Genomic DNA, 25,893 nt, shown 5'->3' with positions numbered 1-25,893 from the left:
CCATGGTCACTAGTCTGCAGGTGGACAACCCCTGCCATCTGAGGAGTTCATCAGCCATTTTGAAACTCCCTTTTTCCCCTAGATCTTTTGTCTACATTGTCAAAGCCTGTCTGGCCAGGACATTGAAGCTCTGCTGGGTTGGATGGTCCCCAGCTCTGATGCCCAGGCCTATCTTGTCAGGTCTTATTTTGCCTCTTAGCTACAGGGGGACAATCTGAAGGTCTTTTAAGTATTTATATATTATGATTGGGAAGGGAAGATTATTTCCCAAAATATCCTAAAGGAGAGAAATCTCACTATGGTTTCTTACCCCATTTATCTAGTTACAATAGGATTATGCTACACTTGAATTACAAAGGAGAAAGACTGACCTCAAGGCTTCCCAGGTTAATTAATGCAGTCTTGTGAGTCCATGCACACAGAACATACACAAAGAATTTCTGAGTCGGAAGGGATTTTAGAAGACACCCAGTCCCCAACCCACCTTTGAAAAAAAGTACTTTACAAGGTAATCCGGAAGCTGTCCTAAAGCAGTGAGGAGGAAGGAGTGCGCAGAGTCTTGAAGCAGCCCCCTCAGCTTTGGGACAGCTCTGCACCTTAGGAAGCTTTACCTGACATCAAGCCTCAGTTTGTCTCTGCCTTTTTTGCCCAGTACTCCTGGTTCTGACTTTGGCCAAGCAGAACAAGACTAATCCTCCAGAAGCTGGATGTAACCTGGTGTGCTGCTTGGGAGTGGCCTCTCATGCAGGCCACCCTGCCCGTGCCTTCCCTGGTTTTCCTATGGCCCCTCACCGTCCTTGTTGAACTCTGAATGTGGTCCAGGAGCCCAGCCGTGGTCTGCTTGGGGCGGAAAACCACAGAACAGACTGCCATCTGAGATCTCTTGGGCTCTGGGCCCGAGTTTGCATTCTCTTTCTTGATGGCTCCCTGGGCTTGCAGACCACTCTCAATATGTAATTATTCATGAAGAGAAAAATGAGCAGAGTATCTTTGCTATGATAGAATGATTGTCAGTTTGGAATTTCATGTAAGTTTGTTCAGTTCGTGTCGATTAGGTATTTGAAGATAAGTTTTCATGTTGGAGGATGAGGATAAGGAAAGACACTTGTGGCCAGTTCAGGGTTGCCACAAATGCATGGTTTAGGAGAAAGCCTGATGACGGTCTCTGGACTCAGAGGCAGGCCCGGTTTGGCATTCGGGCTCAGCTGCTCATTCTGTCAATAGTGCTTGGGCCAGCTGCTTCAGCTCTTTGGGCCTCAATACGTGAAGAAGACTGGACTAGGTGACAGTGTCTAAATGCACATTCGATTTAAGTGTCTTGTGCTGGGTATACAAAAACTCCTATTCTGATATGAAAAAACAAACAAGTATGCCAATAAGTAAATGGAAAATGTATGCAAAATGAGGGTTGGTGATGGAGGGAGAGAGAATTTGTAACTTGTGGGTCAGGACAGGCCTTGGGTGGGAGGAGCACTTGACCTCATAAAGGACAGTTTTAATTCTGAGATCCTTTGAAGGTGTCTTCTAGGCTAGCCAGAGTATGGGAGCCCAGGACTTTGCTGGGCTGTTTGATGTTTGGCCTGAGGGGAGCTAGGGTGAATGTGATTGAGGTCTTCCCCTTCCTTTCCACCTACCTGTCTGCCCTGCAGCTGAACTTTGCCTTATCTCCCCTAATTAGAAAGTCAGTTGGAGGTCCGGAATCCTCCAGCTTATCTCTGTGTCTGTCCCTAGTGCTTCGCCCAGGGCTTGGCACATTATAAGCACTTTTTCATTCATTCATTCAACCTCTATGCCAGGAAAAACTTCACTGATATTTAGAATTCTGTCAAAGCTGAATAGATTGACTTGGAGCAGAGTGATTTCACTACAGATGACTTATGCCACTAAGAATATTTCTAACAGGTGAGCGGTTTGCCTAGACAAATTCAGCAAGATTTTTCAGGTATAAGATGTTATATGAATTGAGTAAATGCATTTTTTTAAATGTGTAAGTACAGGGTATCCCAAAAGTCTTATACAGTTTTAAAGCTTAAAGCTTGATTTTTAAAGTGCACTAAGACTTTTGGGACATCCTATTGAGTGGAGAGATACCTCGCCAGGAACTTAAAATCTAAGTAGATGTGTTTAAAGTTTAGTCTTTGACCAGAAATTTACATGTGCCAGATAATGTATTTTTTGGCCAGTGTGCACATTTTCAAGTGAATGAGACTCTGAGGGAGAAAATAGTTTAATTTTTTTTTTATTTTAAAAAAATTCCTAACACTAAAATAAGAACCTTTCCCTCTCCTACCTGCCCTTTCTCTCCCCCGTATTGGAACAGGAAAAGGGTTCCTGAAACCATGACCCTCTCCTGTATATGACTTTTAAATGTATAATAAATTCAATATATAATGTTCAAAGTTGTCCTTGCTTATCTGTGATTCTTTCTGTCCTCTTCTGTGTATTTAGAAAGAAATGCTTCACTGACCCTTTTTTCTTTTGGCTGCTTTATCCCTAACTCCCCTCTCTTTCCCATCTTTCTCCAGTTGAGGGGAAAAGCATTAGTGAATATGAATAGTCAAACAAAACAATTTCCCACATATTCCCACATTCGCTATGTTTAAAAAAAATGTATCCCTTAATTTTGTATCTTCTGTCTATGTTCTCTATCAGGAGGTGGGGAGCATTGGAAGCAGCTAATATTGATCATTGTTTGGGACAAGTATAATGAACAGGTGCACATACCTTGAAGGCACATTGGTCTTTGAGTGAAACTGGGAAAGAAGTCATCTTGGTCAGACTGGACTGTCCAGTGTCCCCATGTTTGGATCTGAGAACCCTCATTTCCTTCACGATTTAGCTCAAGTACCATCTTCTACATTAGATTTTTTCTAGTACCCACAGCTGCTAGTGCCTTTATCCCCTCCCTCTCCTCAGGCTGTGGCCTGTCTATGGAGCACATGTCTCTCTAAGGAATGTCAGGGCCTGGTGGGCAAGAACGTATTTTACTTCTCTGTATCCCCAGCACCAAACGTAGCAGATCCTTACTAAATTATTCAGTTGGGCAAGTCCAGTATTCTTCATGTGTAGAAAATAGGTACAGAAATGTTAAAAATCTCTATGTCTGCTGATTGTATGCAGAAGATTATTACTACTAGAACCTTAAAAATAATAACCTTCGTTAAAACATGTTAACTGTTGAGTACTTTTTTCAAGGGGTTTCCTAAGTGTAAGAAAATTTTCATTCCAGGAAAATCCTTGCTAAAAAAATCAAGGCGCCGTTCCACAATTGGAGTCAGAGGCTCTCCTGAAACAAATCTTCTCATTAGATACATTGCTCAGCAAAGGAGTTTTAAAAATGCAAGCGACTCTCCTTTGGTAGAAGCTTCTCCTTCAATACAGGTATGTGTTTGTTTAATAAGTTCTTGAAATGATCTTTTTTACTAATATAAATTGTCTCAGTTTTCTTCTCTCTTCTTTGACACATTCTAGTTATGGGCAGAGACCACTTTTTTCCTGTCCTGCAAATTCCCTAATGTAGATCATGTACTTGGTTGGCTTACAGTAAGTCTGTTTGTATAAAGGTAGCATGCTACATTCAACAATTCTCTGCCGATAGCCAGAAAGGTATGTGATGATTGCCACATGTAGGCAAGATGGTGGAGTATGTCCTACACAGATTCCCAGTGGAAGAAGTAAGGACCCATTGGTGCTTCCCGTTTCACAGTCTAGACTATAAGCTCCTCAATGACAAGGCCTATTGTTGGCCTTAGCTCTTCCTGTCCGCAGTGTCTGGCACATCTCGACACTTAATAAATGCTTGTTGGTTTTCAGAGCTGTTCACCTCCAGAACACTTCTGAATCTCAAAGGCACGTGAGCATGCCTGCAGTAAAAAGCATCATCGCATCCCTACTGCCCACAGAGAATCCCCTCCGCCATTGGGAATCTGTGCAGGACATATTCCCTGATCCTGTCTGTATGTGACAATCATTACATGCCTTTCTGGTTGTCAGCAGAGAATTGTTGACTGAGAGAACACACTTTTGTGTGTGTGTGTGTGCACACACATTACATACGCACGTGAGTTAAGTACAAAATAGATTCAAAGTAAATGTAAGATAATGGGGGGAGGGCGAGCTCAGGGAGCACTAGCAGCTGGGGGCATTGGGAAAGGCCTGACCTTTGAAGAGAGCCACACACGCTACCAAGGAGAGATGAGTGGCAGAGATTAAAGGCATGAAGAGAAGAGAGAAAATGGATAAGAGCAAGCAGCAGATGAGGGGGCATAAAATGAAGAGTATGGGAAAGGGAGTAACATGTAGGTAGTCTGGGACAGGGGTCCTTGAATTTGTTTGCTACCTTCTGTATTTTATACCTGTAAGAACATAGTGAGAAAGGGTATCTGGCTTTGCCACCCAGCCAGAGGGATTCGTGGCCGAAAAGGGATAGGGAGCATCATGAGCAGGGGGTGGTGTGGTCAGAACTGGGTTGTTGATGGGTCTTTGGGTGCCATGTGGTGGCTGGTTGGGGGAGGGCCAGGGCAAACACCAGGTAAGAAGCTGTTGCATTAGTTCAGATGAGAGGTGATGAGGACCTGAAGTAGATGTAGAGAGAACAGAGGAGAAATGGAAGCAAAGTAAAGGAATCTGAAATTGGAGAAAGGAGTAGTGAGAGTGACAAAATCTACTACTGGAGTTACACTCATCTGGTGGGCAGCCCACCGAGCTGATGATGCTGTCGTTCCCTGAGTCTTGGATACACACTGCAGGTGGCCCACAAGCCAACCAGAAACATTTATTAAATGGAAGAGAACACCCTAGTTGGCCCTTGGGAAACTTCACATTCCTTCCTGGGATCCTGGAATTGGTATCCTCTAACATCTAAACTTCTCTTTAATTTTATATTTGATTTGAGGGCTTTTATTGATAGTATCTTTCCAATTATATTCTTCTTACCTGTTAGATCATCCTTGGTAACCAAATAGAAAAAGCTAGTTAGGTAAAACTAACTAAACGTATCAACCTTATCTGCTGGCAGATGCAGTATTCTCATATTCCCCCACCTCTGTCAAGAAGCGAGGAAGGTGCATTTTCTCCTCTCTAGTGTTCACTTGCATGATTTTTGTTTTTGGTTCTTTTCATTTCTATTTATTATATATATTTGCTGAATTCTACTTAGTTTCACTCTTACTGTTCTCACATTTTTCTTATTATTTTTCATGAGACTGTAATATTTTCTTACGTTCATGTATCACAATTTGTTTAGCCATTACCTGACCAATAGGCATCTACTTCATTTCTAGAAGGGCCTGCAAAAAGTGCTGCTCGAATATTAGGGAGGTGGTAGTGAGCACTGTAGGGTGTCTGGGTCAATGGGTATGGACATTTTAGTCACAGCATAATTCTAAATTGCTTTCCAGTATGGTTGGACCAATTAATAGCTCTACCAGAAGCTATGTTAGTGTTCCTTTCCCCTCCAACATCTGTCTACAATGTACCTATAAACATAACTATGTCTTCCCTGTCCTCAAAAAAAAAAGATCCTCACTGGATCTGTCCGTCCCTGCTACCTGTGAAACTTCCTGAGAAGGCTGTCTGTAATACAGGACTCCATTACCTTTCATCTCACTCTTTTTCTTTGCATTCTGGCTTCTGATGTCATTCTACCAAAACTACTCTCTCCAGATTTACCAGTGATCTCTTAATTGCTAAATCTAATAGCCTTTTCTCAGTCCTCTTCCTGATTCTATCTTCTTGCTTTTCATCACATTGTTCTCTCTCCCAGTTCTCTTCTTACATTTCTAATGAGTCCTAGCACACTGCTTGGCACATAATAGATACAGTAATAGACCATTCTCAGATCTGTTTGCTCAGGCCTAACCTCTTTTCCTGATCTCCAGTCTCATATCATCTTTTGCCTTTTAGACACCTCCAACTGAATATCCCATAAACAAACCGTGTCAAAAATGGACTCATTTTTTGCCTCCTAAACTCTCCCCTCTTCCTCACTTCCCTGTTACTGAGGGCACTGCCATTCTCCCAGTCACCTGGGCTGCCAGTCTAGATGTCATCTTTGACTCGTCATTCTCGCCACCACACTGTCACCGCCCCCCATCCGATCTTTTGCCAAGGCCCATCAATTTTACCTTCATAACATTTCTCATATATACATGCTTCCACCATCCTGGTTTAGGACCTCATCACCTCACACTTAGACTGTTATTACAGTAGCCTGCTGGTTGATCTTCCAGTCTCAATCTTTCGCCACTGTAGTCCATCCTCCATTCAGCTGTCAAATTTATCTTCCAAAAACATAGGTCTAACTAGCCCCCTATCCCCCCCAGTCAATGAAATCTTGTGGTTTCCCACTGATTTCAGGACCACATATAAAGTCCTTGATTTGACTTTCAAAAGCCCTTCATAACCTAGCTCCTTCCTATCATTCCAGTCTTTTTATCACTTTAATCCCCTCCATGTACTTTCTGATCCAGTGACACTAACCTCCTTGCTGTTCTTTCACACAAGATACTCCCATCTCCTCACTCCAGGAACTTTCATTGCTTGTCCCCCATGTCTGGAATGCTCTCCCTCCTCATCCTGCTTTTTGACTTCAAGCCTCAACCAAAGTCGAACTTTGTGCAAAAAGCTTTTCCCAGTTTTCCTTCATTTTAATGCCCTTCCCTCTGATGTCACCCCCAATTTATCCTGTTAATGTATATTGTTTATACAGTTTTTTGCATGTTGTTTCTCCCATTAGACTGAGCTCCTGTTTTTTGGGCTGTTTTTTGCCTTTCTTTGTATCTCAGCTTATAATACAGTGCCTGGCACACAGTTGGTACTAATCAACTGACTGATGGACTGTTTCTATGACTATTTGGCAACTTGGCAAGGTATAAGGTGAAGCCTTAGAATTGAAAAGTCTATCATTTTAGCATCAATATTTTTTAATGCTGTCATATGGCTGTGAAACTTGAAACACTAATTTTGAGAGTACCTAATTACCTAATCAATAAATATTTATTAAGGGCCAGTGTGCCAAGCACTGTGCTAGGCTCTTGCCAATGAACCAGAAAGCAATGGAAAGACATATAGGCATAAATAGGTTTCAGGATATTGATTATGGTGATTTGTCTGCAAGAAGTGGTTTAAAACACTACGCTTTCCCCAAAAATTGTAGTCAAAGATGACCCAAAGGGCCATGAAAAGGCATCTATGATGGGTTTGCTAAAGTTGTAACATATTATAAGTGAAGAATTACTTAGTTGCAATGATATTAAAGGTTATGATCAGAAAAATCTATGATTGAGTTGCTAACATGGACTTGTCCTATGGGGTAGTGCTCCACTGGTATCCTTGCTGTGTGGAGAATGTGAAGAACGTCACCCCCACCCCCACCCCAGTATCTGGCTTAAATTCCCTATGATCAATTTGAAAGAGAACCTAGATGATAGTGGCGTTGATGCACAGGCAAAGTTAGGTTATAATCTGCATTTTAAAGGGGCCTCTGAGCCAGGAAACAACCAAAAACCCATCAGTCATATATAATGAGAGTAAGGAACCCGTCCCACACTACCCCGTGCCCATGGAATGTTAAAGGAAAGAAAACCTCCAGCTCCTTGGCTGTAGATCTTCTGCCCCCCATCCTTGAGAGGGAATGGATAAAAATGCCACAAGAAGGAATTGTGGCTGGAGCTCAGTCTCCCAGTGGACAGGAATCCCCACATTGAGGGGATTGCTGACCTAGGGAGGCATGGGGGTATAAATTCTAGAGTGGAATCTTGGAGATAGAAAGGAACTTGGCAACCCATTGGATGTCTCAAGAGGCTTCTTAATCCCAAGCACCTTTGCTACTGGGGAGGTAGGAAAAATTGTTTGGAAAGAAAATGGGGAGTGCTCAGGCTTCTTAGTAGGGCCTTCAGAAGAGAAATCACTAGTGTTACAGCTCCTTTTTTAGCCTCTGGTTTCACTGTTTTGTTTGAAATGCTGTAAATTCCCAGAACATCAGACTTATTTGTATTCAAATATAGATAGAAAAGCACATTTCGAGATAAAAAAATCGGAATTTTGAAGTAATTCTGTTTGTTCCCCTCCATTAGTAAAAATCGTTTAAGACCTGACTGAATACTGGCTTGTCTTTTTTTGGTATTTAATATGTGTGTCATAAAGGTCTAGTTTACATCATAAATGTGCATGACCTTATTTGAATTTAAAAGTCCTGCTGATTTGGTAGCCACGACCTTGCTTTATGAGCACGTTTGACTAAAAGTAAAATTCAGTGTGTGAACAGATCACCACCAAACATGGCATCCAGATTTTAACTGTCTGCTCTTCTTCCACTCTAGAACCTAATGGGAGGTAATTTGAAAGCTTAACAGAACTTTTTATCTGTGGTATTTGCTGTAATTGGAAGAATACTTACTGTTTGTTTAGTATAACTTTTGATAGAAATGGAAAATTAGAATAATTAGATTTTTTTTTTTTTAAAGAATAGAAATCAAGAAAATAAGGTTGCAGGGGAATGCTAGGGAAGTGTTTTAACGCATTGTAGTTCACTTATCTAGATGAGAAGAGAACATGTGAAGAAATTGTATATAGTTTAGCCAATTTTTTCCCTCCATTACTCTACATGTATAATCTTGTATTTATTTATTTTTGACTTCTCATTGCAGGTAGAAACCTTGGCAAAAGAATTGAATATACAGTGTAAAAGCTTCAGATCTGTAAATAATTCTACACATTCTTTTTTTCTTTCATGTAAATCCTTTAGTTAAAATGGAAAGTCACATGAAAATGGAATTGATGTCCGCTGTTCCTTGCCTTTCCCACCTTTCTGTTGCACTGGCAGACAGTAAATCTGGTTCGGGGGTCCCAGCCGTTCTGTCAGTTCCCCTGGCTGGGCCTTATGAAAGGGCTCAACTAAATGGTTTCTTCCAATTCTTTCTTGTTCCAGAGTTCTGTGATTCTTAACAAATTGTTATCCATATGATGCAGAGCTTGGAATACTTTCTGAAATCACTAAGATTATCAAAAACAGCTGCTGGGAGAAAGGCTTAACAAAAACAGAAAATGGTCTGGCTGACCCCAAACTTGGATGGATCTTTAATAGTCTTTGAAGAAGAGATATATTTCGCATGCATTATTTTCATTTGTGAGCTTTGAAAACATTTGCTAACTCAGCTCAAGGCACTTGACCAAATTGCTTATCATTGCCTTATGTTCTCTATTTTGAACTTAGAGGAAGTGTAGGGTTCAGTGGCTGGAGGGCTAACCTCCAAGCCAGGAAGACTTGGGTTCAAGTGTCACTTCTGGTGCCAACTGGCTTTGTGACCCTGGGCAAATCACTTAACCTCCCAGTTGTAGAGTTCCCTGTAGAAGTGAAATCACACATCCAGTGCTTATCCCCATCCCCTGTCATATCCCCAGATTGCTGCAGAAGCTTTGAACACCCAGGCACTTTGGACTTAGGGTGTGAAATAGAAATTCTCCTTTGAGTAGGGAAATTCTACATTATGTTATCATAATCCTTATAGATCCAGATGAAAACATGGGACTACAAGACTGGAAAAATCACAGGAAGGGGGCAATGTTCCTCTCTCCTCTCCCCTTCTCATTTAGGAATTTGCAGCCTACTGTTTAGTCACTCTTAGGCCAAGCCTTGTTTCATGTGTCAACAGGTTCCACCTTCAAACACTGATTCTCAAAGTTTGCCAGTGGTAGAACCTTTATAAAATCATTTGTAATAGTTTTTTTTAATGCCTGCTACTAATGATACTAAGTATCGTGATGCTGCTTTTAAGAGATTTTAGACCATGTTTGTTCTAAAACGAACAATATTATGGGCATTGTATGTATTGAACATTCTTGTTTTTCACTGAAGTGCTTTTTAAAAAAAGCTTACAGTTTTCTTTGAAGGAGGTAAATAGATGCCTTAGTCATTTTGCTAGAATCTTAAAACTTTAGAAGTATTACAATTGTACACTAAGATCACTGAAAATAAACCCACACTGGAGGTATCTAGGTTTTTGGATATTTGTTTCATTAACAACTTTTATTAACAACTTCATACCTTCCCAGTTTTACCTAACTCCCCATAATTTGTGTTTGCATACAGATACTTAAAGTGAAAAGTAATTAGTGATAATGACAAGTCCTATCAAGTGTATACTTTGCAGGGACAAACACCTGGTTGATGCCCTAAGCCAGGGGGCATTGACTGGGGTTAGTCTGGTCCTCAGTTCAAATCCTTCTGACTTCTATCTGTATGGCTTTAGGCAAGTCATTTAATCTCTCTGGGCCTCAATTTTCTCATCTATAAAATGAGGGGATCAGACTAGATGGCATCTAAGATCCCTCCCAGCTCTCAGTCTGTGGTTATATGTTACTGGAGGCATTTAGCTCTGTGAGAACAGAACTGCCAGGAGCTGTCTTGTTTGGAAAAGAGGGCCCAGGCAAAGGCAGGAAAGCTGGCTACTTAGAGAAAAAAAAACCGAAGCCCGCTGTGCTGAGAAGCCAAGCCAGAGCCTCCTGGACTTCTGGATTGAGCCCATCACTGCGTTGGGGCTTTGTCACTCTAACATTGCCAAATGGTTGGGATGACCTTGGTGTGGTCAAGTCCCTGTTGTTCATAATCCATTACGGGGCCTAAGACAATACCAAAGAAAACCAGTTCAAGTACTTCCTCATTTTTCTCACCTTCCTCTTCTCTCTCTCTCCCCTCTACATCTCCCTCTCTGGCTTGATTTCCTGGTATTCTCATTCATTCTGCCTTCTGTGGCTGCAAAGCCCAACTTTACATATCTGGCTTTCCACATAAGCCCTTTGTTTCACATGAACCCATCCTAGAATTGAAATTCTTCTTTCCCCTGATTATGTCATGGGAGCTGTTAATCTGATTGAAGAAAGAAACATTGAGGTTTGAAGGTTCAAATTAATTTATAATCCTTAGCAGGGTATTTACACCTTAAACAAGGAACTTTTTTTTTTTTTTTTTAACAAAACTATATCATTCCTGGTATTCTGGGAGAGAACATAGAGCCCTCTGCTCTGGTTTGTTTATTCCATCTCTCCCACCCTTTCCTTTTGGTCTGGTTCCTGTTTCCCATCTACCTTTACAACATCGCACTAGAAGTAGAATTCTTGTTGTCATCCTTGGACCACCTGGGTGATAAAACTGTTATGCTTAAAACATGGAGATAATAAGAACTCAGCCTCCAGCTCATTGGATAGAGCCTCTGTAAATGATTTCTTATTTAAGATAGATAGATGGGGCTGATCTTCAGCGATCAGCTTGACATAGTTATAATAAACTCCTTTTAATTCTCAAAAAATAGAATACACAGAATGAGGCATGGAGAGATTTTGTTTTAATTTAAATTGTTTTTGTTCATTTTAAGCTTAAACACAAAATGAGAAACAAAAAAAGGAACATTTCCATGTATACAGCAGAACATAGAAAGGATTCAATATAAAACAATATATTTCCATTCCTGTAAAACCAAACACTATACATATTTTTGTTTGTCAGTTCTTTCTCTAGAGGTGGATGGTGTCTTCCTTCATAGGTCCGAGTCTTTCCATGTTTTTCTAAAATCAACCATCTCATCATTTCTTATAGTGCAGTAGTATTCCATCACAATCATATACCACAACTTGTTTAGCCACTCCCCAACTGAAGTGCATCTATCATTTTAGCCAATCTGATAGGTGTAAGATGATATCTCAAAGTTGTTTTAATTTTCATTTCTTTTATCAATAATGATTTAGAGAATTTTTTCATATGACCGAATAGTTTTGATTTCTTAATCATATTTTTGACCATGTATAAATTGGGGAATACCTTGTATTCTTATGAATTTGACCAAGTTGTTTATGCATTTGAGAAATGAGATCTTTATCTGAGAGATTGTCTATGAAAAAGTTCCCCCAATTTTCTACTTTCCCTCTAATCTTGGCTACATTGGTTTTATTTGTATAATAACTTTTTAATTTAATATAATTGAAATTTACACTTCCCTATGCTCTCTATCTCTTGTTTCTTCATATATTATTCTCTTATCCATGAGTCTGATAGATAATATGTTGCGTGTTCTAATTTTCTTGTGACATCTCCCTTTGTATCTAGGTCATGTATCCATTGTGACCCAATCTTGGCATATGGGTTAAGATATTGGTCTATGCCCAATTTCTGCCATCCTGTTTTGCAGCTTTCCCAACAGTTATTACCAAATAATGAATTCATATACTAAAACTTAAATCTTCATATTTCTCAAACACAATGTTACTATAGTCCTTTACTACTATGTGTCATGTGTCTACTCTGTTCCACCTATCTACCTTTCTGTTTCTTAGCCAGTACCAGATAATTTTGATATTTTCTGCCTTTTGATATAGTTTAAGGTCTGTCACTGCTGAATCTCCTTCTATTATATTTTTTATTAGCTTCTTTGAAATTTTTGACCTTTTGTTCTTTCAAATGACTTTTGTTATTATGTTTTTCTGACTCAGTAAAATAATTTTTTAGTAATTTAATTGGGATGGCATTGAATAAATAGGTTAGTTAGATAAAATTGTCATTTTGTTATATTGGCTTTGCCCTACATATGAACAATTAACATCTCACCAATTATTTAAATCTGACTTTATTTGTATAATTTTATAATTAATGTTCATGTAGTTCCTGGGTCTGTTTTGGCAGGTATACTGTCTATGGTTATTTTAAATGCTCTAAAACAATATTGGATAATATTAGTGACACATAGTGTGGTTTCCTTGTTTATCTCTTTTAGTTAAATGCATTTTAACTTTAACTTTGTCTGAGATGTTGATTGCTACCCCTGCTTATTTTTATATCATCCGAAGCTAGAGATTTTTTCTGTACTCTGTCAACTATGTCAAGTGAGTTATGGCCCAACCTAGATGAACTTTGGGGTTGTTTAAAATACTCTGGTGTAATCAGGTAGTACCAACATCTTTTGTGTTGTCTTTGCAAGTAGCCCTTTGGCTCATGTGGAGGAGGGTTTTGTGTCTGGGGAAGGAAGGTTTCATGTAGGACGTTTTCAAACAAATGCATTTTCCAGAAGGGAAGTCTTCATTTACTTGTTCAACAAACTCATATTAATAGAGTCTCCTGAATTTAATACAATTATTTATCATCATATGTATCTTAAATGGTGCAGTTTTAGGTATGGAATAAAGGATATACATTTTGGATTAACCTAGTCTGTTCTTCATATAATTTAGCAGGCCAGCCCTTTTCGATATAGAAATGGTGATTCATTAAGAGAGCGAATTTCTGCCTTCCAATCTGCTTTTCACCAAGTAAAGGAAAACGAAGAAAAATCTGAACATTCAGGGCCAGAGGGAGAAGTCCAAGCAGCAGACTGCAGTAAGTAAAGAAAGTCAATTTTGCCCAGAATTTTTATTCAAAACAAATTGTAAACTAAGGTGCCTGGCACAAAAATGTGTTTGATGAACACTTGCTGAGCACTCTGAGTTGCCCATCAGCTTCCTCCTCTGAAAGCAATCCTGTTTGGCCATTAAGCTCAGCAAATATTTATTGAGACCTGAACTGCTTCCATTGTATTAAAAATATTTTTTATAATCATTTATCATCTGTCACCTCAGCTTTTAAACCCTGCTTAATAAACCAGTGGTCATCTTTAATTGTGGAATCTCAAAAGCTGTGAAAAAGGAAAATTAATTTGACATTACTGTGCCTGTTGTCATGGTGATATAGCCTTAGTGGGTTAGATTCCAACAATTGCTTAGAACCATCGTCAAATACAAATATATAGCATTATGACTGGTACTCTTTAATAGAAGTCAGTAAGTGGAGGCCTCTTCCTCCAGAGCATCCATTCTGAGACAAACATTACCCATTCACGTTTGTGATTTTTTTTATTAGGTTTTACCTCCTTCTCAACTGATGTTTTTCAGTGCTTTTGACCCAGTGGGTCATTTATATCAGCATAGAAGGTTTGCTGATGATAGAATTCCTTTAAGAAAAACTGAATTACAATATAGCCTGTCAAGGTTAATTAAATTATGCAAAAAACCTTTTTAAATGCCTGCTGTTTTAGGAGGTGCTAGAAATACAAAGCATAGCTAATATGATGTCTTATTATCTAATTTGTTGTGAAGCAGGGGGACTCAGATAAAAAGCAGAGAACTTTAACTTTCACATACATAGTAAAACATAACAGAATTGTCACATGAAACTAAGTCTTATATACAGCTTACTTTTCCTTTTAAATATAAAATAAATTTAACAGGTAACTTTCAAAGCTGTCCCCCTTGTCTCTGATACTTTCTGGCCTGTCATCTGTTCTGTGCGTTTTTTTAAAAAATGCTTCCATGACCTTCTTTTAAGCTACTCTGTCTTTTTCCTCTGTCTCTCCCAGCCACCAATCCCTTTCTGCCCAATGTCCTTGTAACAAATAAGCAGTCGAGATAAATGAGGCTGTTTTGACAGGAGATTAGGGATGGCTTTGTTGAAATTTCATGTGATTTGGGCTGTAAAAGATGTGTCAAAATTTAGGGGAAGAAAATGGACCTGGGTAGTGGTGTGCATGATGATGCAAAGGCCATTGCCTGGCTACATCATATTGAGGGAGCCGTGTGGGCTGAGTCATGATGGTCTGTCTTGAGGCAAGGCTGCACAGGGGTCAAAGGTTCCAGTTTGTGGAGACTGACCCCCAATGTGGATTGTTTGCTTGAGGAAGAAACCACTAAGGTTTTCTGAATTGAGGAGTCACCTCACCAGATAAATCTGCTTAAGAGTCCCTCAGTAAAAGGCAGAACCTGTACTAGAATCTTTTCGAAGAATATAACCTTGAATTACCAGATTTCATTAAATTTGCCTTTTATCTGTTTTAGTGTTTTTTCTTTTCCTTTTTTTTACAGTATTTCAAAATGACTTAATTTTTAAGAGAACTTTTTAATAATTTTGTTAATTTTACAGAAATATTTAGAATTATACATTGAGTATTTTAAAGATTTCAAGGGTAAATTGTTTAATTTTAAAGCTGTCTTTTTTTTTTACCCTCCCCCCCACCCCCCAATCTGGAATTCAGCTAAGAACAAAAGCCCAAAACGTTGTGACCAGCCCAAGCTGTGTGGAGAGTTACCATCCAAGCGTAGGCGAATATCTTACCAGAGAGACTTAAAAGAAAATATAGCTGATGGTGAAAAAAAATTGACTGACATCCAGATATGCCATATTGCTACTTTTCCTGATACAAACCGAACTTACACCTGTGAAACTTCTACAACAGACCATTCTAAGGTAACAATTACCTGAGAAAGAAAACATCAGGACTTGGTGGTTGTTGATTTAAGTAGCGCTTGACTTTCTGCTTAGCTTATTATGGCAGTTGTATCTGGTCGTGGTGGTGGTGGGTAGGGGTGGCATTGTTGGATGTGACTGCTGAGTGGGTGCCCTTAGATTTTCATGTGGTTCCATCGTTTTTGTTGCATCAAATGGCCCATCTGAAAGGAAGCCTTCTTTAGTGAAATAGGGCTTTTCATACTTTTAAAAATTATTGCTGTTAGTGAAAGTAAGATTTTGAAGCATAAGGCCACAGGTAGGAATTCATTTCTGACAATGTAGTCATGTTCTACTAAATAAAACATCTCTTAACATGGATCTTATCATTGAGCAAAATCTGGCCAGCTCTAAAGGGTTACCACAGACCCTGCCTTGTAGAAATAGGATGACTAGAAAATGGATATTTATCTTCTAAATTTGACCCAAGAAACCGAAAAGATTCCCTTTGGCTGTGTTAGAGTACAACGGATAGCTTCATCGTTATGTGCCTGTGCCCAGCTACCACTGTGAGAGCAAACTGAAAACATGGCTATTTGACCAGATTGGACAAGAAATCAGCATTTGCTTTCTTGGTGTTTTCCAGGAAGTCGACCTTAATCAGTACTTTCCCTCCCACCCAGGAATCTTCTTGTGATCTGTCCGTTGTTGCACAGTCTGGATGCTCAGTTTTAAAGGATACTACACTGAAAAGTCTGTCAAGGGGTAACTATTCCATTTTTATTGTGATGACCTCGTGTCCTATTTAAAATGCGTTAATAATAGCTGGCTCTTCCCTGGCTCTTTAAGGTTGGCAGAATGCTTTTCATATTATCTCATTGGATCCTCACAGCATCCCTGGGAGGTAAGTGCTGTTGTCATCCCCTTTTCATAGATGAGGAAATGAGTCAAACAAGGTAAAGTGACTTGCCCAGGGTCACACAGCTAGTCAGCATCTGAGGCCACATTTGAACTCGAGTCTTCCTGACTCCAGGCCCATCACTGTGCACTTTGTCATTATTTTAGAATTCCTATTCTGAGAGGATATTTTCTATTTTGCTCTCCAATTTTGTTTTCAACCAAAGCTAATGAGATATTTCCAAGTCCTGTGGCATCTCTAACATGTATAAGACCCATCAGTATATTAATGAGCATCATCTGTAATCTCTGTTAGGGACAAGATAACATGGTTTGAATAGTAAGTATTTGACTAAAGGTTTCATACCAGAGGCCATAATCTATTAAACCAGACTTTGATAATATTAGGCCCTCACTGCTTTGCAGAAATCATTTAATCAGTGCTCATTGAATCCATGTCTCATGGTCCAACTAACTATCTGGACTTTTTCTCTTTGCTTCATTGCCTGACCCGTTGCTCCCAGCATCGCATCCTAGCCCCTATTTCTGAAACGCCCGATGATTTCCCTCACATCTTCACTCATTCCTTCCTTCCCTTTACCGTATCCTTTTTACTAGGGCTAGTCCTTGCTATATTCATCATCCTTCTGTTGCCCTGTACCACCTTCATACTCTTCTGTCTATAAGTCTGTGTAGGTCTCCTCAGACCTAAAAAACTCTTTGAACCGATTGGGTTTTTAGCTCTCAACTTCAATAACTACCAGACTTTGTAATATTTTTGCCTATCTTCTATGCCTTCAATTCTTTTTGTCCTATACCTTTTGCTCTCTGCCTACTGTTTCTACTCTTCTACAGAAATTAACAGTTTTAATTGTTGATTACTCTAGATAAAATCAGCTTAACTCCCTTTGCCTGAAAGACAGGGCATACTTGTGGTTCTCAAAGCCAGAATAAATCTTGAGTGTGTGTAAGGCAAGTCCACCATGACAAACTGCCTCTACCACACACAGTAACAGTGAGTAACAGTTACGTTTTAGATTTATGTAAAGAATTAACTTCCTAACCATTCAAGTTGCCCAGAAGTTCATTAAACTTCCTGGATTGGTAGCCAGTTACCAATTGCCATATGTGCTCAGGTAGAGACTAGTCTTTGTGACTGCTTGTTAGGGATGTGGCTGAGAAGTCGCCCATTGGGGTTTGTGAATCCGGCGAGTTGTATCCTGAGAGAGCGCCCATTGATGGGAGATTACATGACCCTCATTGGCCAGCCTTCCCTTCATTGCAGCCCATTCAGGCTCTCTGAGGAGCCCATTTCGGCCAACATCTTTTCCCCCAGTCATCTTTTTTTTTGTCACTTCTGTGCAGATGACATCCAAATTGTATTTTCATCTCTGCCTTCTCCTTAAGCTCTAGACTCACATCCAGTTAGCCAAGAAGATATCTGTACCGTCGCTTTGAATGCACTTTTCCCAAACCAAGTTTATTATCTTCACCCCAAAACAGTTTTCTGTTTCTGACTTTTTTCTGATAGTGACATCTTTATTCATCTGACTGGGTGCTCTCTTTTGATATTTCCCTTCCCTTTCATAGTTCCTTCATGTATAAGCCCTGCTGTCTATTCTTATAGCCAGCTTCCCAGTTCAGGACCTTATTATGCTTTGTGTTAACTATCACAGTTTCCTGACCATCATTCCCTCTATAATACAGTCATTGCTACACTAGATGGATTTTCCTTGTGCATAGATCCAAGCTTATTATTTTGCTCAAAGTCCTCCTGCTTTTCTGAATTACATAGCCTACTGAATAAAGGTCAGACTGCCTAGCTAAAATCAAGGTCCTATACCAATTTGGGGCCACCCCTTTCCTGCCTTATGGCATAGGATTCAGCTCCACTGCTCTCCCCCATTCATATCCCAGCCTCTTTTCTCAACATATTTCTTAGAGCTAGAATAGTAGGCCATCTCCATGTCTTCTAACTCCCTAAGGCCTAACTGAAATGTTACCTTTTCCTAATCCTTATTGAAACCCACCTCCACACACACATGTGCACACACACGCACACACACACACGCATGCATACACACATACACAAAGTCAGTAGGGATTCTTCTCTGCCTATTGTCAGACTGATTCCTTTAGAGTACTGACTGTTTTTGCCTTTCTTTGTATTCCCAGTACATTGGTTGGTACATGGTAGGTGCTTAATAAGTGTATGGATTTGTCTCCACCTTGGCACTTATTGTTGTTCATTTGTGTCTAATTCTCTGCCACTCCATGCGTTGCATTATCCATGGCATTTTCTTGGCAGAGATAGTGGTGTGGTTTGTCATTTCCTTCTCCATTGGATGTAGGCAAACAGAGGCTAAGTGACTTGCCCAGGATCACACAGCTAGTAAGTGTCTGAGGCTGAATTTGAACTCAGGTCTTCCTGACTCCCAGCCCAGCACTCTTATCTTCTTGGCCACCTTACTGCCTCTTTGGTTTTTTATGTCTCATATATTTTGTTGTTACAGTTATATATTGATTTCTTGCATCCTCCTAAGTAGATTATGCGCTCCATGAGGGCAGGGATTGAGTCTTATTTAGTTAATTATTGTATCACTTCGAGCCTTGAGGAGATAGTATTATGTGTCTTAGTGTTTACTTAAGTTGAAGTTTGAAGGTATTAAATTTTCACAGTGGAGGCCAGATGTGTGAACCAAGTCCCATAATACCAAAAGTAGGAGATGTTCCCTTGAATCCAAGAGGAATTGAGGGTTTTTTGGTGGAGGGAAGCGTTCACATATGGAACCTGTTATTCTAAGTGGTTGAGTAGACTGAAAACGTTTAATAGGCTCGAGAAGGATTTACAGAAATTTGCGGAGAAATATGTTCATTACTGGCCGTTAATGGAAAATCCTGGACTTCTTTATAATTTTGCTGATCTTTGGAGGCTGAGTTAGGACTACTCTTGTCGTGCTCTCCCAGAAAACAGCCATTGGTAACAATTAATGGAGTGCAGGATGGGGTCATTAATCTTTTTAGTGCTTTTTTCAAAACTCTCTAAGTTGTATTAGGGATATAGTTTTCTTTGATCTCGAGGTGCCCTTGCTTTATCTTGTTGCCTAAATCCCACACTATTAGAGGAAAGTAATTTGGCTTGACAGAGATTACATAAAGTGTACTGTGAAGAGAACATTATTGCTTTGTGTCTGGACTATGAACAATAGAGGAGCTTAAGTTTGGAGCCGTTGTGATGCCCTCAGCACTGAAGGATGGGGACGGGGTCACTTTAGAGGTAGAGAGTGGACTTGGGTTACAAAGAGTGGTCTCACAGTCAGACTGTGAACATAGATGGCATCGAATGTAACACTCTTGTTCTTCAGGTGAAAAAAACTCCAGTGGCTCAGACAGGTGGAATTACATGTCCATCATCGCCAGATTAATTCCACCATTGGCAGAACCCAGGGCCTCAGACTCAAATCTAATGCTTCCCACTGATTCCCTTTGGCAAGTCATTAATTCATAGGAGTTTGTTCACCTAGAGGCTGGAAAAGATATAAACCTCTTTTCTTTTTTTTGAACATGTCTCCTCCCTGTCTCTGGCCCAAGGCCAGAAGTGCAGCACAGCAGCCTGGGCTGGGCCCATCCCCATTGCTGATCGGCAGCTTTGGCCTGCACTTTCTGGTTTGGGCCAGTCTTCCACTCCTTAGGCACCTTGGTGACCCTCTATTCCCAGGGGCTCACCACATTGGTGCCAACCTCACTGGCTTTAAACCTCTACCGCTCCAAACACCCAAACTTGGGGATTCTAGTAGACTCAGCCTCCCCAATAGCAGATCACAGGTGTGTGCTGCCGTGCTTGGCTATGGATGCTGTTAGCTGTTTTTAAAGGTTTTCTACATTAATACTTCTGCCCGTGATGGCATTTTAGAGTATGTTTCTGAATGACAAGGTCCACAGCAATAATTACAGTAGCGGTTTTCTGCGTTTAACATGAACAAGCTGCCCCGTGAGGCCGTGTCGTCAGGCTCCAGAGCCCTTCCAGGGTCTTTGGACAGGCAGGAGTGAGGAGTAGCAGCAGCATTTTTACTATCTTATAGTGCACCTTTGATGAGAAAAGACTAAAAACTAAGAGCCTACTCTCCTCCCAATGTGCTCCCACACAAGAAGGCACTGTAAGATAAGCTACTTTACTTAAAAATCCTCTCCAAAGCTTGCTTTCTTTGTAAACAAATGTTTTTGGGGTTTTTTTTTTTTTTTAGTTTTTTTATTAATCTAGATGGGCATGACTTGCAGCTAAAGTCTTAAGCTTTTGTGTTTCCTTTGAAGGGAAGGAGGTAGCTGGATGTGCAGAGGAAGAAAGAGCAAGTGATGCTGCTTCAAGACACCGTGGAAGGAGAGGCCAAGCTGAGAAGGAACTGAGCACAGAAGCGTCCAGTGACACCATGCCGCCCACTGCACCTGCGTACAAGGGGGACCTGTCGTCCTGTGAGTCCTCCTTCCTCCGCTCTGTGCTGAAGAAGACCCCCGTGAAGCTGCTTCTGGAGAGCTTACAGGTACCGGCCTTGCACACAGAGGGGCTTGTGTTGCTAGAAGGGAATTTTTCACGTGGTGATTGAAAGATAAAACTCCAGAGCCTTTAGCAGCTTGAGAGATGTCTTAAGTTTTGTCCTTTCTTTTTGCATTGATTGTAGTGTTTGACAGAAAAGTCTGCTTCCTCTGTCATTATGTACTCAATCAGAGGGCTTTTTTTTTTTTTTGGCTTGTCCTATGAATTTCATCAGTACATGGAGCCCCTGGTGAGGAAGCCTCTCTTAAATAGCTCAGGAATTTCTGCAATTTCTACTCTTCTAAAGTGACCTGCCACACTGGACATCTTGCCTCTCAGTTCACCCAGAAGCGAGACTTGAGCTGAGACCTTCCTGTCCCATACTGTGTTCCAAGGCTGACTTTTATAATCATGGGAATGATTTTACTCGGTTGTTGGTGAGAGTGAATTGTACTTTAGAGTCACAAAGGATCTGAGACATCGCCTAGTACCACCTCCTCATTTAGTGTCAAGAGGTTGATATTACCGAAGACCATATAAATAATTAATGGCAAAACTGATGAGATGCTCACTCCATTCTGTGGACTTTAGCTTCACTGCACTTTTTAAATATACCCTCCTTTCCCCAAAACCTTGTTAGTCCCCCGGTCCTCCCACAGGGTTGTGTACTTGGTAACCCTTTGGGGGCATGATAACAGTTGACATCAGGATAGCTGATGGTTGTCCAGGATCACACAGACAATTGTCTTAGGAAGGATTCTAATACATCTTCCTGGCTCCCAGGTCCAGCATTCTTTCCACTAAGTCATGCTGCTCTCTTGTGGAAGAAAGAATAACATTTTTACCAAGCTGAATAAAGTTTGAAGTATGCCCATTTATTGTTAAGCATTCATTAGCTAAAAAGAAGTACATTCAACTATTTAATGAATATCTGTTTCACAAATATGGATATTTGATGGGGAGGTGTAGTTATTAGTATATTATAGCTAGTGCTAAATAAGTATTTGTTGAACAGAATGCATTTATAGGAGTTCCAGTAGGTACCTATTCAGGATCAAGCTGGTTTGGAAGAGGTTCTGTTGTGTTGAAGAAGTTTGTTAGGGAAATACATTAAGGGAAGTTGGGTCTTTGAATGGGTGCTGTGTTGGGGCTGGGAGAGCCCACTTAGGAAATTTAGAGTTGAGAGTAGAATAAAACCGGTTGGTCAGAGTTGTATGTTGAAGAGAGCTCTGTAGGTTCCCCTTTGGCCCTGCCTTCTTCCCCAGTGAAAATCCATGTGGTGCTGGCTTTTAGGCTTCCCATGGTCCTCATCTTTTGGGTTTGTATAACTCTCACTGTCAAGTGCTAGCCTCCTCCATAGTTGGGAAGCAGAGACCATGGGTCGGGTGGGGAGCATGGATACCCTGTCATCTTTTTCCAGTAATGGGGGTATGCAGACAAGACATTACCAGCAGGAAGAGATTTCTATAAGGAAACAAGTATAGTGGAGAGGACAGTGGATTTACGTTTGGAAATCCTAAGTTCAAATCTCATCACCTATCTTCTGGGTCCAGTGTCCTCTGTAAAACAAGAGGGGCTTTTAAAGTATCCCTTCAGGTCAGAAATTACATAGTCATATGATTCTAGTTATTGCTTGTCTGTTTAATTACTAAATTATGACTTTATTTACCTACAAGGTTCAGCAATAATACATTTCTTAATGATTCTGTTAACTAGCTGTCAGAGGGACTTTTCCTAGATCCAGGATGAGAGGAAACCTGCCAGGCTGGTCCTGTGGATGACATCTAGGCCCAGGAGCACATCAGGAAACATCCTTTTAGGCTGAGACTTTCCACCAAGTCCTGGTACCTTTTCCTTCTTCAAGCCCTTCATGGTTCCCATGATGAATTTGGAGATTTTTCAAAGCCTGAGAGTCTTTATGAAAAAAGGAATAGGAATATCATGATGATAAAGGAAACATCAGGATAATGGGAATGGAAGACAGGGGTTAGAGAAGTGTCCCTAGCAAGGAGATGCTCCGTCAGTTCTTGTAGGCTGATAATGCCACCTTTTAAGATGAGTGGGGAGGGTAGACAGAATAGTTCCCATAAAATGGGAATTCTGCTCTGTCAGGCATAAAGCACTTTCCTCAAAGTAAAGCTGTGAATATGGTTTACGCTGTTCACGTCTAGTAGTAAGAGGCAGAATCCATCTTCCCCTGTGTGCTTCCCAGGCCACCCCTACACTGGAGTCCAAGGAGATGTTAAATGTTGATGATATTCTTGGCAGAAGAAGTTTTGCAACTCTGTCCTAAGTAATATTAGGGGTCTAAACTATGTCATTGATTTTTGTTTTATTAGGAGCATTGTGACACCACTGGGTATGATGGAAAGCAATCGTTCTCATTCTCAGATCTTTCAAAGGGTTGTGAAGAACTGAAAAATGGTAAGGAAATGTAGGCTCTTTTCTGAGTCTAAGAATTATTATTATTCGTTGTTGCCAATAACTCCTTGCTTGGTGCTATTTTCATCCATCTCCTATGCCTTTGCATCTCTGTTGAGTCACATTCCTGACCTCAGGATCACTTACAAACCAACAAGCATTTAAAGGCCTGCTAGGCCTGGGCACTGGGATAAGGGCTAAGGAGACAGAGGCAAAAAACAGTCATAGCTTGCACAGGTCATAGCCTGACAGGGGAAACAAACCATTTACATGGCAACAAATATGTCTAAACAAGGTGTAGACAGTATAAAACGTGGGCAACAGAGGAAAGTCACTAGCACTCAGGAGGGTCTGGAAAAGCTGCCACAGAAAGTACGACTTGAGCTGAGCGTTGAAGGAAGCCAGGAAGCAAAAGACCAAGAGGGAGGATGCTGTTCCAGGCATGGGGCTTGGTCGGTAATAATGTCTGGAGTAGGGGATGAATGTCTGTTTGGTGCAAGGAACAGCAGTAAGAGGCCAGTGGGGCTGCCTTCCTGACTGCATAGATGGGGGAAGAAAATGTACCAAGACTGGAAAGGTAAGAAGTGGCCAAGCTGTATCAAATGCCCAAATAGAGGAGTTTGTATTTGATCCTTGAAGAAGTAATTGGTTAGTGTATTGGCAATTAAGGTGGGACTTTTTTTTACTGTTTTCCCTTTTGGAGCACTGAGGTAATCAAGTGCCTCTGTTTCTTTGATTAAATCTGGGAGTCTTTGATGACCTGCTTAAGAAACGAGAAAGCCTAGTTCACATAGGTTTGAATCGCATGGTTGTGATACCCTTTGACCCTGAACAGAGTATATAAACTCATAGGTTAGCATTTTGTTTGGGGCTCACTCATTGGAGGAGTGTTGGTATGGAGACTCTGGGTAGCCCTTAAAGAGCCCCCCGGCTTTGAAGAAACCCAGATGTTGGTGCTTCTCTGGTAACTATGTATTGCTATGGACAGACTGGTTTGTGTTTTTTGCTCTGTTTAGATAATGTGTGTTTGTAATTTCTGTTTATATTTGCTCTGAAGTTCAAGGTGCTGGCTTTTCCCCCTGAACTAAGTGATATGTATGTTTTATTAAGGTGAGATTTTTAACCCCTTAAAGTTGCTTTCCTTAGAAAACCAGATCAAAGGACTTCTGTTGGCCATCCTGTGTGCTGGTGTTATTGGTCTTACACAGCCACGTTGTTGTTGCAGTTAGGTACTGAAATTTTTAATTGGGGAAGAGGAGGTGTGTTTGACGTAGTCTGACTCGAAGATTGACTCTCGAATAGAGGATGGACTGGAGGGCTGAGAGACCTGAGGCTGGGGACCTCAGCAGGCTGTCCAAGTAAGCCAGGGGGAGGGTCTGGAGTGGGAGCAGGGGTAGAAGAGAGGTAGAAATGGCAGGACTTGAGAACTGATTGGCTGTGGGGAATGAGAGTAGTGTTGAGGATAACTCCTAGGTTGGGAGCCTGAGCGACTGGGAAGATTGGTGGTGCCACTAGGGTAATAAGGAAGTTAGGAAGAAGGGAAGAGTTTGGGAGGAAAGATAATGAGTTCATTTTCGGATAGAATGACCTTAAGATATCCACAAGACATCTACTTCATGATGTCCAACAGGCATTTGGTGATACCAGAGTGGAGTTCAAGAGAGAGGTTAGGGCTGGACATCAGAGAGGCTTGTGCATAGAAGTGATTATTTTATCCAGGGGAGCTGATGAGGTCGCCAAATAAATTAGTATAGAGGGGGAAGAGGAGAGAGGGCCCAAGACAGAGCCTCTGGGGAGGGAACACTCTTACATTGTGGGTGTGAGCTGGTGAAGACCCAGCAAAGGGGGCTGAGAAGGCAACGGGTCAGCCAGGTGGAAAGAGAACCAGGAGAGAGAAGTGTCATGAAAACCTAGGGAAAAGAGTATCAAGGAGAAGAAGGTGACCAAGTAGTAAAGACTGCAGGAGAGGTCAAGAAGAAAGAGGACTGAGAAAAGGCCATTCAGTTTTGCAGCTAGGAATGGTTGGTAACTTAGCAAGAGCTTTTCTTCATTTGAATGATGAATGTGAGAATGAAGTGAGTGAGAGGAAAGGAGTTGGAGGCATCACATTGTAGAAGATCCCTGATAGGGTTTGTCAGATCAAATGCTACAGGCATGTTTGTAACTAGACTGGGAGAGATGGAAGAGTGGGAATGCTAGAGGGCATCTTGTGAAGAAAACAGGACAGAGTGGGTTCACTTGTGCATGTAAAAAGTCTTCTCTTAAAGAGAGACAGATGAAGGAGTATGATGGTGGCAGAAAGCCTCTGTGAGGTGATGAGGAAGAAGAGGGGAGAAGAGGGAACTCAGAGGAGTCATGATCTTTTTAGTGCTATATGAGGCAGGGTTCTCAGCTGTGACTATAGGGGGAGGGAGGACCATGGGAGGCTGGAGGAGGGGTGAAAAAGGTTTGCAAGAAGAGCGGTAGACAGAGGAATAGTCAATGAATTTAGTCAGATGTAAGGATTGCCTCGCCTCGGTGAGAGCCCAGTTGAGATTATGTAATATAAATTAGTAGGCCCAGTAAGCACAATTTCTAGATTTCCTCCAGTTTTGTTTAAGAGCATGTGAGTAGGGGTGAAGGCAGCAGATGGTAGGAGTAGGCCAAGGCTGAGGCTTTGCAGAGCAGAGTCACAGGATGAGGGACAAGGGACAGGAGAAGTGGTGGCCTGGTTCACCAAGGGGTCAAGATGGGGAAAGGAAAGAGACAAGGGCCTGGGGAAGAACTGAGGGGTCAAGGATTAGAGGTCACACTTGAAGACGAC

General features: G+C 41.0%; 1 protein-coding gene across 1 annotated transcript in view; it reads left to right on the top strand.

Moving 5' to 3' along the window:
* The window catches only part of CDCA2 (cell division cycle associated 2), a 50,158-nt gene that overhangs the window by 9,527 nt on the left and 14,738 nt on the right, over positions 1-25,893 (top strand). Inside the window, exons 4-9 of the mRNA XM_036750456.1 lie at positions 3,230-3,381; positions 13,219-13,363; positions 15,051-15,262; positions 15,925-16,006; positions 20,450-20,676; positions 23,009-23,093. Of these exons, the coding sequence (XP_036606351.1) occupies positions 3,230-3,381; positions 13,219-13,363; positions 15,051-15,262; positions 15,925-16,006; positions 20,450-20,676; positions 23,009-23,093 (903 nt within the window). The remainder of the gene's footprint in view (positions 1-3,229; positions 3,382-13,218; positions 13,364-15,050; positions 15,263-15,924; positions 16,007-20,449; positions 20,677-23,008; positions 23,094-25,893) is intronic.

Source organism: Trichosurus vulpecula, chromosome 3, assembly GCF_011100635.1.
Source record: "Trichosurus vulpecula isolate mTriVul1 chromosome 3, mTriVul1.pri, whole genome shotgun sequence".
NCBI lineage: Eukaryota > Metazoa > Chordata > Mammalia > Diprotodontia > Phalangeridae > Trichosurus > Trichosurus vulpecula.
Note: the sequence above shows the minus strand (reverse complement) of the source record. Positions and strands in the feature narration are given on the sequence as shown.